The 14439-nt window shown below is 37.3% G+C and overlaps 1 protein-coding gene across 1 annotated transcript in view; it reads right to left on the bottom strand.

The window, feature by feature from the left end:
- The window catches only part of LOC146591423 (serine/threonine-protein kinase Nek7-like), a gene marked incomplete at its 3' end in the record, with an annotated part of 52750 nt that extends 38467 nt beyond the window's left edge, over positions 1-14283 (bottom strand). The window contains exons 1-2 of the mRNA XM_085312947.1: positions 14101-14283; positions 3001-3085 (exon numbers count right to left, since the gene is read on the bottom strand). Coding sequence (XP_085169073.1) covers positions 3001-3057 — 57 coding nt within the window. The remainder of the gene's footprint in view (positions 1-3000; positions 3086-14100) is intronic.
- Between the last annotated feature and the right edge of the window lie 156 nt (positions 14284-14439).

The following is a 14439-nucleotide window of genomic DNA, read 5'->3' as shown; positions in this document are numbered from 1 at the left end:
CTGGCCTCTCAAAAATCTATTAGAGAGCACCAAATAAACCAATAAGCCCTTCTTCACCAAAACACCCTATCATACAGCAAGGCTAGCACACAGCACACATTGGTTTCTCCAGTGACAAAGCCTTTTTGGGAGGTTCTTGCACCCACCACAAGCTCTTCTGCACTGCACCATTATTCTGCGTGGCAATGCTCTAGACTGAGTCAAAATAGTGATCTAGATTTAAAAAAAGTAGTCATTTTTTAAAAAAGTAAACTAATTTTTTTAAAAAAATATATTCATAAATTCAGATTTTAATACAGTCAAATTTGAACTGCAGCAATCTAGATACACTAACAAAGAGATGAGCAGAATGGAACAGGTATTTCCTAATTAGGCTTTTCTGCTGGAAAAAAAAAATCACTACATGCATTTTCACAGAATTTTCAACCAAGTTACTTATGTAAGGATTCTTACGCTATAAGCTAAACTCTCACAAGTTAACAGAGAAGATGAATAACCAGCTGTAAGATGAGCAACAGCAGCAGGAATAATCCCAAAGGAAACTATATTATTCAATATATATTAACAAAGCAAATCCCAAGGTTAGTGATCAGAAACACAGTGGTAAATAAAACTTTGAAGATAGACAATTATGATTTTCAAATTAACTATTATCATATAGGAAAAGGAGTTTTGAAATACTGGGGAAAGACTTAAGTTCAGTGACCATCAAAAACAAAGCTAGACATTTTTAGAAAAAGAATTCTAATGGAAAACATCTCACTGAAGTCCATTGTGTGCTAAATCTATTGTGTTCTCACTGAACGATGCACATACTTCTGATCACTCATTTTGAGAGAAAATACAAGAGAACTAGAAAATGTACAGAGCAAAATAGCAAAGCTGAGCTGAAACACACAATAACTTCTGTATAAGACAACTTGATAAACTATGGTTCTTCAGCTTAGAAAACAAGCAATAAGGAATACATAATAAAGTTCCAAAGAAACGGAAAAAATTAAGAGAAAAGAAAGAAACGCCACCATAGTAGTATTTAGTTGTGGAAATTGCTGCTATCTGCAATTGCAGAAGCCAAAGCAGAAATCTGTTTAAAAACAGATTGATACATTCATGTACTATAGAACTATTCATTGCTATTGAACATGATGGTCCAGATTCAACTTTGCAAAGATCTAAGCTGCTGATTATTAAAGTTAGGAGTTACACACAATCAATGTAAATATTTGCACGTGTTTGTTACTATGTATACACAGTATTATTATATATGTCTTAAAGCACTATTATAAAGATACTAAGCTAGATGGACTTTGGATCCAATTCCAGTATTCAGACGCCTATGACTACGAAAGTCAGTAAAATTTTGGCATCTAATTCACTTCCACATCTTCAAATATATACCCAAAATTGCCTACCAACAAGATTGCTGCTGGATATGAAGAGCTGGTAATTCAAAGATGTTTAAGGAGCTTCTTCAGTGGAAGCATAAGGACATAATCAGATACAACCCCCTTGCTACACAAATACACAGTTTAAAACCCTTAGCTGATGCAGTAGCAGAAGTGAAGACATTCAGTTTTGCCAAACGAACGCAACTTACAGGAAGTATTACATGGAATCATAATTTTTCTTGAGTACTTTATATAATTAGTACAATACAGAAGACCTTACTTGCATGCTCAGGTTTTCTTTGCTATTCATTACTTCTAATCAAACCTATCAAAACTCAGTTGTTTAGCAACCATCACACAAGTAAACAAGATTCACGACAGACTACATCCCCAACTTCAGAGCAGTAGATTTCATGGAGAATATAATGAAGGAACACAAAATCTCAGTGATCTTTATCTCAGTACTATAGCTGTGAAGCTTAGGAACAGTAAATTGCATGTCAATATTTTTAACCATTTAACTGAAGAATTCTACTGAAGTATTCATCAGTGAAGGAATAATCACCCATAATGTAAGACTTCTGCCTTTTATTTATCAGCTTTGGTAACAAGACCACTTTTTCTGTTCAGATACTAAAAAGTTCCAATTCAGATTTTAGAACCTCTTCCAGAGCAGAAGTTTGCTGTATCAGACTGCTATTCACATTGCTCTGCCTTCTCATATAATCTTTTTTAGTGTCTAAGAACAGCTTAACTGCAAAGTGTTCTCTAAATACAATTTCTTTCCAGATTTTCATTATTGTAACACTCGAATCTAAACACTGGAGCTACAGAAAGCTGGTTATTGTAAATTTATTAATTATACAGGCTTTCACCTTTGTTTTTGTAAAATAAAAGGGCACAAATTGCCCTATCATCTCTGCTGGTAACAAGAAAAATACAAAACTAGGTGCCTGCTTTGTAAAGAACTGTCCACCTTTTAGTTTGGGATAGCCATCACAGTAAATATTGCAGCGGATTCTTCCAAAGGATCTTAAACTGCCTTCAAAGAATTATCTTCTGAAAATGCAATACCCCAGTATACTCTCTCATCAGACAATCTTTATCCTTTGTTTCACACCATCAACACATACCCAAAGATTAAATTTCTCCTGCATCTTCTTTTTAAACAGAACTACAGCAACTGAGAATTCCTTTTGCCCAGTTGCTACATGGAATGGCTATAATTCACATATCACCACTGGGAGGTTTAAGAAGAAAAAGTTGAAAGGAACAGGCTGAAATAAACATGGTAACTCTGATATAATTTTGAAGTGCGTAGCATCTAACAGCTCACCGTCTCTCAGGAAAACGGCTTTTATTTCTTACATCTAGCTCCAACCCCTCCCAGTTGGGGAAACAGTAGGAAGCAAAAATAAATAAATAAAAGTAATTTTATATGAAATATGGGGCTGCTATTCAGTGAACTTCAAGATCACAAAAATGACATTATATCTCTTTAAAGCGTCTTTTCCCACAGGAAATAATGTTTTCTATCTTGTCTCTTCCTATTTAAGAAACACTAGCACCTACTCTTGAGTAACTATTTTAAATATATATATGTATTTATTACCTGAGGCTGAAAAGGTGGTGGTGGAGGCCCCTGCATGCCTTGCGACTGTTCATCCATTCTATCACGCAAAAGTGTCCTTTGTGTCCTGMAAAAATGAAATATAAGCAATTATTACACTGTAACTCCATTTGTATTTATGATCAGTGTACAACAGCAAAGAAATTGAAGAGCTGTTCATTCAAATACATCTATTAACATTTTTAAACTCAGGCATGTAAATGAGTGTTAAATTATCCCTGCCCTGTATTGTTTGGGGAAGGAAAATTTCTGGGTTTTAGTGATTTTATAAGACCAAATAAACCACTATATAAGTGTGCCAGGCCCAAGCCTTACAAGTGTTCAGCATACCTTTAGCTGATAAAAGCTTCATCACCATTATTCTTCATGAGCATCAGCCACTGTTGGCCACTTAGACCTAAGCAGAATGGGATATGGCAGGTCAGCAGCAGTTGTAACTGCTGCATGCAAGTTACCATTACTGTTATATATTAATATATAACATATATAATTATATAATGTACAAATAATGTTATATATTAATATATATTATATATCAATTATATAATAGTCTAATCTAGGTGTGTGTGTGTATATATGTGTGTATATATATGTGTGTGTATATATGTAAAAAAAAAAATCTCTACACACATACATTCACTCCACTCCAACAAGCTAGCTAAGGGGACTTAAACAGATCATATTAGGGGCACAGGATTCTATTCCCAACTATAAAACCTCTTACATCCCATCAATAAAATAGAAGGGATATGTTTTCCAAGCATCCAAGATAGCAATATAAGGATTTGATCAATAACAATGGCTACAAAACATGCAGACTCATCCCTAGGAAAGACAGGAGACAAATGCTAACACTCATAAGGTTGGCTTTTTCCAGCACTAAGCGAATCTTTTCCTAGGCTAAATGATTTTATTGAGGGGAAGCAGGTGCAGCACTCTGCTTGCTTGCTTATCAGCAGCTCCATCATAGGTCAGACTGTACAAAGACAGCAAGTTCCCCAGCATTTTTTTTTAGAATGCATACAAACAAATTTCTTGAACTGGGATTTAATATAAATTCAGCATGAAAGCATACAGCTTATTATATCTGTTAAAACACATTACAAAATCTTCCTTGCCTTTTAGGCAAGACTAAAGAGGTTAGAAGTAAATACTAATAAAAAGCAATAAACTTTAGAAAGATATTTTTAAAGCACATTCTGAAATGTTTAACCAATTCTAGCAAATAAATCTGTTCACAGTAATGCCATCATCCTTACAACCTCACTATGTTAATATGACTAATTGATAAAATAATCACAAAACAGCTTTACAAAGTTCATCATTATTGTCCTAACAATGGAATAGATTAAAAAAAAAAATCTCATTTGTTCTCATCCTCCATTTAAAGGAGCCAGTCAAGTTATTCTAGTATCAAGAACAATCCATAACACCAAACCACAGTCATCTTCCTGTGTGACTAAGGATCTCAACATTTTTTTCTGCCCATTGTTAATATTTCTGTATAAAGCATGCACTTTAGGACTTTCTGTTGATCTGTTTGGTTATTAGTTCCAATCAATCAAAAGAAAAGAGATCTGAAAAACCAATTTCAGGCAGATCAGGAGAAGTAATAAAGTATCAAACTAAGGCGAGAGGCAGAGAGGTGGGGAAAGGAGGTAGGAACTATATAGTCTGTTAATCCCAAGGTCTTTACCAGCCATCTAGAGAATTTAACCGAAGCTCTGACTGCTTTCCAAGAAGGCAATAAGAAACTATGATTTCTTATGACTTCTAAAAATGTAAGAATGAATATGATGAGAAAAGTGAAAAATAGCTGGCAGCTGCATTTCAAAACACCTGCCAGCCAATCTTCTAGCCAGAGAAGAAGTAAATGCAACATTCCTCCATCTATCACAGACATTTATCCAGGAACAATGCGATCTAAGCCAAGATGCTCAAATGATTTATCTTGATTCAGATCAGGAACTACAGGACTCYCTCATTTTGTCTGGTGTTCACAATACACCAGAGGCATTGACCAGAACTGTTTTGGGATAATGTTAAGGGCAGGAAAGTAACATCACCATCACAGATAGCAGCTCCATCCTTAGTGGCTGGCTTTATATAATAAAATAAATCAAATTAAATAGATAACCACTATTTTGAACTACAGGAAGCATGGAAGATTAACTTTGGGGGGGGGTGCTTTGCAGAGGAAAGATAGAGACTGCTATTTTCAAACCATGTGCATGAGTTCTCCTATTCCCCCCCCCTTTTTTTGCCTTTTAAGACTGTATGATAGATTTATGTTTTAGAGTAATATCGCATTTTGATCCTTAAAAAAATTCCAAAGATGCAAAATGAATATTTTGCACTGTTAATCAAGATAGYAACAATTATATTTTGCTACTTGAAGACTTTGATTTCACAGTGAGGGATGTCTTTCACCCTGCTGATAATAATAAACTCCAAAGATCAAAATACAGTGGTACAGTATTTACCATCTTGGAAATTAAATTCAGACAATAATTACTACTCTGCCATAGAGGGCTTTACCAAAAAGGCCTCACTTGTTTAAATTGAAAAGTAAACACAAGTTTAGAGACCTGTCTTCCCTCTTAGCAATGAACACAATGGCCATCTTCAAGTCCATCACCATGACTGATATATCTATACATATCTCAATGTTTATGGAAAACAGACAAGAGATGAACCGCAACCAAGACAACTATACCACCTGCACCCAAAATTTCCAAATGCCAAAGCTGACTAATACTTTTAAAAGCCCTTATACTGACCATCTAGAACGAAAAGGTTCTTTGCTTTCATTACAGTTTATAAAGACATAAACAACGAAACAGTCTCTTTTATAACCAGATCTTTTATCTCACAAAGGACTTTTGATCATTTTGATTCAGACTCATCTGTACACAACAACGATGGCTGGTCAAAGAAACACGATCATTCACACTAAATCTTCTACCTCAGTTATAATTACTGCCACATAAAGCACACAGGAGTAGCTGGGGATACTACAGGGCCAGTTTTCCATTTGAAATCGCAATTGCACAGCTACTCTCTTCACTGACACTATTTACTCCATGAACTAAGCCCACAACACACCAAAGGCAGTAAAGTCCTCATCAGTAAGTCAGGTTATCAAAGAGCCATTGTCTGAACCACGTTTTTGTGTTTCACACATAGGCCCTGCTGTCATTATTCACATCCTTTGTGGCATGTGTCAAAGCTCTGGTCTCTACCTGAAATACATCTAAAGATCACGCAAAGATATAAACTAGCCCAAAATACAATTGCTTGTTTACATATCCCCACAGAAAGTTCATCTCCCACCATCACTTTTTTTTTTCCAATAAAAGTCTAGAAATTCATAGACTTCCACCTGAGATGTATATAACCCCATATTTGTGCATGTCACTACCTACAGCTTAATAAATAGACTCATATCCATGGCCAGGAAATCTGAATAAAACTAAAAAGAAGAAATCAGTGGAAAGAAGTGTAGGTAAGACAGAGGTACAGACTAAGACAGAGACTATATTAAAAAAAAAAAAAAAAAAGGAAAAACTAGAGTTCAAGACATTCAACTAAAAATAACAGCAAAATAATAGTTGCAGTAGCAAAAAGGAATAAATATGGTCTAACCTTCCTTTTCAGTAGTGAGGAACACACCATACGTAAAGAACTTGCCTTCCAGAGGCAAACAGAACTCTTCCCTTCCAGCTGCTTTCCACTGGCCTGCTAAAGAAGCGGTGGTGAGACAATCCATGACTCCATTAGTGCAAGAGCAAGTCTTATGCGTTTGTTGAACAGAAACCAAAAGGCAGCATTGATACTTCAGTGAAATATATTTTAAAATAAGATTTTTAAATTAAAAAAAAGATACTTGGGAACAACTGGAGTCTTTATGATTTCTTTTCTCCTGGTAACTTTTTTTTTTTTTTTTTTTTTTTTTTAATCAAAACACGATCACATTATCTCAGGAGAGAAAGCTTAAATGGACTGCCTAATCACATGAAGTATGCTTTTTAAACTCCCTGTTGGCATAGCCCACAAAACCCATAAACCATACATACTGAAATACATTTCACAGAACTCAGGTAATAAAGTTATTGTTTTAACATTCAATACTCAGTATCAAAGAAGAAACAACAGCTGTATCAAAGAGAATGTACTTACTTAGAAGAATGTTCAGTGTTACAATTGTACTGAGAACCTGAAGCAGTCTTTTTTCTACGTAATATAAATTTACACATGCCACCTAATTGCTTACACAAAGGACTGCAAAGTTATGCTGTTCACAATGCACTGAATCAGGCACATAGTACATTCTGTCCTTTTTGAAAAGCAACTGAAGTGACTATATTTACTTCTGAATTATACAGTCAATTAAGACAGGTATTTTTAGTTTTTACTATAACTATTATGCCATTTCAGTCAGCATGGGGCTGAGGCCCTCTAAAAACAATTGTTCACTTAACAGCCTGCATACTTCTTACTTTTTGGTGTTAACAAGTCTGACTCTTTAGTATTGAACARGCATTTTAAATGACAGATCTCAGATCTCTGAACTCTTCAATTTTTTTTAAGCCAACTACTTTCAAAGACAGAGTTCCCATCCCAGCAACAACATCTTCAGTAGAAACTATATATATATATATACACACACACATATATGCACACTACTCTCCATGTACACCCTACAGAAATATTCCTATTTGCTTATATCAGTGTTGGCTCCCATCTAACTGGAAGCTCAGTTTAAACCCAGGCAGAACATTCAGATATTCACCCTAGTTGAAACAAAAAAAAAAAAAACGAAACAAACAACAAACAAACAAACAAAAGCTGTGCTCTGGAAACAAGAGTTTAGGAAATTAAATGCCTTATTAAATATCTAAAACAAATTAAAAAAACAAATAAAATAACACATCCAGCCTGCTACACTGGTTGGAATCAGTGCAGTTTGCCTCCAGGAGCCCAGCTTTGCCAGGCCGACTCCAGTTTCGCTCCCCATCAGCTGGGGAGCCACACTGACACGACAGCAACTCTCAGGTCCGAGTTCAAAGCCACAGGCCTTCTSGGAGGAGACAAGCCTCTGACCCTTTTTTCCCCCCTCTGCTAACACAGCAATAACAACTTGGCCTTTAAGTTTGATGTGAGCAGGATAAGAAACGTAAGTAATCCTAAAACAGTAGGATTACTGTTTTATAAAACATATGGCCTTAACAGTCATTCTTCATCTCAGGCTGCCTCTTGGAGGGATCTGTCTTCCTGGTCAAGCCTGGCCCACACTGTCAGGTCAGCAACGCTGAGYGGCCTCTTCCGTACCCGTTTAACGCTGTCGGCACGTCGGCAGGAGCCGGTCGTGAATGCCGAGAGCGGCTTTTAAAACATCTCAACGTACACTTGGGGAAGGATCGGCACAAAGCAAGAGAAGGCAGGCAGCTGTACAAGGAGTATTATGAGTTCACTGCGCATGGTATGTGAAACAGTACAGCTATGCATTTTCCAAGAAAATTAGGAAGTCACGTACACTAGAGTTTGATCTCAGGCTACTTTGCTTTCGTAAAACTAAAAACTATTTTCACCTAGTGTTCTACAAAAAAAAAACTAACAGATTAAATTCGGGTTTATATCATATTAGAAACATTTTACTTGTAAATTGAAAGCTACTTCAGTTTCATAGCTAGTATTTTTAGTACAAAGACTTGGAAAGACTTAGGAAACAGGAGCAGCCTATATGCAGTACCTTAAAAGCAGCTCTAAAAAAAAAAAAAAAAAAATCCTAGGATTCTGATATGTCCAATATTTTTCATATACTTGCTATGTCCAAGGATCCCAAAAAGCACTTTGTAAGAAGAACAATACCACTAACAACTTAGCTTAAAAAAAAAAAAGAAAGAAAGAAAGAAAGAAAGAAAAACAGCTCTTACTTTCCTATTTTTGATTTTTTTTTCCTCCAAATGGAAGCAAAGATGAAATTCAACTAGGTTGTAATTTAGGTGTTAAAAAAACACTTCAACAAATTATTTATTCACCTTTATACCACTGGGATTCAAAAACTCTTTGTACTTAATACGGATATATTTAACTTCAGTGGCAACAGTGTCTGACTAAAACGTAACTTTCCAAATAATTGGAATGGCAGCTCAGGACAAACACAGTATCTTTCTCGTAAGTTACGATACACTAACACAGATGAAGTCTGGTTAGACACATCCACATTACTATGCCATCCATTCATAAAATTACACACTCAGCTTCAAGACAGCATTAGAAATGACAAAATATGCTGAAACACTTAAAATATGTTACAAGTAACAGCTGAACAATCAGTCAATGCTGTTCACTAAACACTGCAAACCGTGCCTGGTCCTACTCAATGTTTACAAAAAGCCAAAAGCGTATCCTGCTTCCTGCTCCCAAGCTCCTGGGCAGCAGCCAATCTTGCAACACACCACSCAGCACAACTGATACTCTCATCTAGATTCACACGTCGCACAACGCTCCCTTCGGAAACAGAAGGCCCAGTGCTGCTTCTGCTGGACAAAAAGGAGTTTCAGTATTAGTTTCAGTACAAGAAGGATAAACTGAAATATAAGATGGCAGCACCTTGGGTTTATTACCACAGACTGACCTAAATGAATTAGTGAACAGCAATTTAAAAAAAGCAACCTATGGAGCTGCCAACTATGCATCTCTGTCATCCCTGTGGAAGGATTCAAACCCTGCCATCAGCCTATGCCTCACTTGTTGCGCTTTCCCTCTAGCTTTCTATCCCTCTTCATTATAACCGGTCACTTGAAATCAAAATTTTTACCTTAAAGTATCATGGGTTGGACTAAGACCAAATTACAAGATTTGCTATGGATGTATGTAYTCCTGCAAGAGATTTGGTAAAGTCACCTTCCAGTCTCAAAAACAAATACATTTACATGTATTTGCCTCATGATTATGTCTAGTATTTTAATTTTCAACAAATTGATTGAAAGATATTTGAAGATTAAATATCATCACAGAACATCCATATGATAACAATAACTCACCTCCTGTTGGCATACCAGCATACCTATGATTATTATATCTACAAATTCTGTCCCATGTAGTTAGTACCATACAGATTAAAATTGTTTTCCTGATGTAAAATAAGCTACCCAGCTAGAAGAAATATAGTATTATGAAATTAGCAGACACTGGCTGTGCCAAATTATTTGTATAAATGGGGCAAAGACCTACATCAGTGCCTTGAACAAAACAGGGAAAAAAAGAGATGAATACAAGATGCACAGCAATTAGTAAAGAACTCCACTCACTCCATTTTCTTTAAAATATATGAAATAAGCACATTTTTATAAGCAAACATCAAGACAGAGAAGTGTTTTTGGACCCCTACTTTTCTGAGAGGCTAACAAGTACTGAAACACAAAATACTTAAAGGGCAAGAGCCATCACAGAAAGAAGGTAATTTATTCAGCACAAAGCTAAGAATTTTTGCCAAGAACACACTGCAAGGGAAAGTAGAAATGGGAAACAATAAATGAAAGCAGAAGAATAGGAAAAAAATGGAAGAAAAATTAAGATATAATTTGGAAAGCTTTACAATCCCAAATCTCTCCATTCTAGTATGTGGGAGATAARCCCTTTCCCTAATTAAGGGTTGGTTTTGAAAGCATCTGTAAAAATAAGTTATTCACAAAGAAACGTTGAAGAGATCAGCTGAATGTGTAACCAGCTCAGCTTTACTTACAAGCTAAAAGAAGATGCAGGACAAATTAGGAGGCTGAAACCATTGCAAGATAAACTGCATTACTGCTAAGCACAGGAGGAAAATGCATCTATTTTTGATGGTTGTCTACCTGAGACTGTGCCACAAGCACAGCTGACAAGCTGGAGATGAGGAAGTGGAAGAAACCACACAGTGAGCAGTAATTCTGTTAAATCTTTACTGAGCTACACAAATCTCTTAAAAGTATATGTGAGACACCTAGCAGTATCACACTCCAACTGTCAGGTTCACATCTGTAACCTGAATAAATAAATCTATAATCCATAATTTTTAAAAACGGAGCTTCTCCAAAGCTGAGGAGTTGAAAGAAGTATCAGACAGAATAGAAAATCTAGCCACACTTAATGGCTTTTTATGAACCTGTCAGCAGCATTATCCTTCTAATCCTGAACCACACACAACAGTAGCAAGGACTCCACAATCCTCAGACACAGAAGCAAAACACCAGAGGACACTGCCAGCAGCAAGGACCTTCTGCCTCAGGCGATACAGAGGTTCACAGTTGTTCTGTACTTTACATTAAACACCACTGGCTAAAACACGCCAGATCCATTCCTGTTCTGGGAGTGTCCTTCATGCCCAAACTCTTGTTTGCAGGCTGCTCCTGTTCTGAAGGCCTCATTACCTCCATGAGCTCTGCAAGCAGCCCACGTACTTAACGTATTTCTGAATTTCACTCAGGGCGAGTACTGAAAGTTCACTGCTGCAAAGACAACTCCTTTTTTGGATCTGCTCTCAGATGAGGAAGAAAAGGGCACAGAAGGAAAGCCTTCACGGAACAGAATGCCAGGCATTTTCCCACCACTATTTTCTTCTTGTTTTAGAACAAACTTTGTGTTAACCTGCAATACTTGTGCCTTCTAGTTTCCAAGGAATCAACAGTTTTGCAAACCTTATATACTGACAATAGAAGATTAAAATGAGAAGAATAGATTTATCAACACTTCACAGCACCTACCTCAAACTTCTTCCAAAGATTTCAGTAAGTATGTAATCTAGCAACTTTACAACATTTTAAAGTGATTAAGCAAGTCCAACACAAATTTAACTGTTAAATAAGCCAGTAACAWTTTTTTTTTATAAATAATTTTCAAACATCCCAAACAGATTAAAGGCTTGACTGCAACTTCCTGAATGCTAGATGAAGCAGCAGCCAAATTAAATTCCCTCCTCTTAAAAAAAAAGGGGGGGGGGGAGAAGTTGTTAATAGCATAAAATTATGTACCTGTTTAATCACATTTAAAATTGTTTTTACTGTTTTCTTAGAMATCACTGTTTAATACCTTGTTCAGAATTTTGTAGCAAAAATAATCATTACATAAGCATATATGCTTTGTTTACACAATGTGGAATAAGCGCAYTTGAAATATACTTCACAATTTGTAGCTATAGAAATCATTTGACTCAATCAGTCATGTTTTACATTCAAGATACAAACACAGGACTATCTTAACCAGAGAAATAACTCATTTTAACAGTATTGCTTCTCTTCAGCTTTTGTAACTAGTCTGACAGAAAGAATCCTTCTAGTAAGAGGAAACAAGCGAAGGTGGTGTGCTTCACTCCAGGGCTCAGCACAAATCAGGTCACTTCTCATGCGGTAACTGGGTTTCAAAATGATTAAAAAAAGAGAGAGAGAGAGAGAGAGAGAGATTAGCACTCTAAAGGCTGCCCTCATCATCATTCAAGCATTTTGACCAGTTATTTTCAGCTGGCCACGTCTCTGCTGCAAAGCACATTGAATGCAGCTAAACTGACCAGCTTTTCTGGCAATTAATCAGCTAGATGACTCCTCTGACTACTCATAGTATTTAACCTGTGCAAGATAATTCCCCACTCCAAAATCACTCCTAAACACTCTTCCTCTGGAATGAGGAGGGATTTCTGGATAAGCCCCAAGCAATCAAAGGAACTCCTCAGAGGCACAGGAGAAATTATTGCAGTTTGACTTGTCCCATGAGACTTCCCAACGCATCCACACAGCACAGATGTTTGGAACAACATCAGACTTCATAAGGCAACAAGGCACTTGCTGATAAAACCAAATACAGTACTATCATGAACACAGGATATAGCGCTAAGTTTACTAAACATGCATCACTTGCATGCATGGCAGACTGTCTCAGCAAATTGTCACACTGAACAAATATATTGGACTGGCTGCACTGAGCTCAGCTCTAGTGTATTACAAGAAGTACAGGTGGGCTGTATTACTCTGACAATTCAGAGGACAACACCCTTAGTAAAAGACAGTCAAAAATATACCAAAATGAGCATTTTTGTGCAGTATTTTTCAGCTGAGTTTCTCACAGGCCCACACACATTCAGATGAAAAAACCTGAAATGTTATTTTTTTTCTTCTTTGGAAATAATACCTATGGGCAGGATAACAGTCTATTTATTTAATTCTTATATACCCTGAAAGACACTAAGTCACCCACCAAAGATATTTACTTGGCTACAATTCCTTGGGGTTTGTTTCTTTTTCTCAATGATTAATTAGTAAGTTGGATACAATATATCTACAACAGAATCAATACCTCTACCCTTCAGTTTAAAATATCTATGTATGCTTTRAGAAGTCATCCACCCAAAACAAAATGTCTCTAAATAAAACATCCTGATATTAAGGAACAAGTGTTCTTAACATGTACTTTTCCCAGCATCAACAAGCAGGGGAAAAAAAAAGGGGGGGGGGGGGCTGTAAGCACATACTTTAAAGCTATCTGATAGCACTTTTAAGTTTTGGTCTCTCCATAACAGTTTTTCTACCTCCGCTGAAGTTTCTCATAGCCCGTAACTGTCTTCTACTTCGTTTTATCCATCTCAAGCCCGAGTCCAAGACCCAGAATATACAGGCTTCTACATGTGCTATGCAGCACTAAATTGTGTCAAAGGTAGCCCTAAAAACACAGTATTTTGAATTTTCATTTTTCCCAGGTTAGTGAAGCTGTAAATATCCATTTGACAACAAATCCTCTGAAGTTTCTACCTCATGGTARAAGCATGTGATTTACATGTCATTCACCATAATTTCTGCATCTTGAGCTTGCAATACAACTTTATAAAGGAATTATATTCAACACATTTGGTAAAATGACCATGTAAGTATGAACTTCTTCRAGAAGTAATGCTGCCTTTGCCACCTGAGAAAACAGTACTACCACCTCAAAGATGCAGAGAAGTTTACTGTTCAGCTGGTACAGAAGTAAAAAGGGTTAAGAAACAGTTTTTTCAAGATCAAGAAGCAAGTGTTGAGTGATCTACTGCGCACACACCTCTACAGCTCTCACCAGAGGCAGGGTCACCGTCCTGCGGTAGGGCTACCGGTTAGGAGAGCAMGTTTCACGCAACGCAACGCAAAGTTACGCCGAGGGACGACGCTGTTTCCACTCGGCTTCTGCGTGGAAACGTGCGGTCACGGCTTCCCCCGGCCCCGGCGGCGCCCACGCAGCGCCCGGAAACCCCAGGGGAGGGGAAGCGAGAGAAAGCACCTAGCGACACGCGGGGAGGCGGCCGCGGCTGCGCCTCGAGCGGCCCGGCCGCGGCGCGCCGGGCGGAGGCCGCAGGGCCACGAGCGCGCCGCGCCGGGCCGGGCCGGGCCCGACAGCATCGCGCCCCCCGGGAAGGGC

Source organism: Rhea americana, unplaced genomic scaffold (genome assembly GCF_003343005.1).
Source record: "Rhea americana isolate MKP2758 unplaced genomic scaffold, rheAme1 scaffold_371, whole genome shotgun sequence".
Lineage (NCBI taxonomy): Eukaryota > Metazoa > Chordata > Aves > Rheiformes > Rheidae > Rhea > Rhea americana.
Note: the sequence above shows the minus strand (reverse complement) of the source record. Positions and strands in the feature narration are given on the sequence as shown.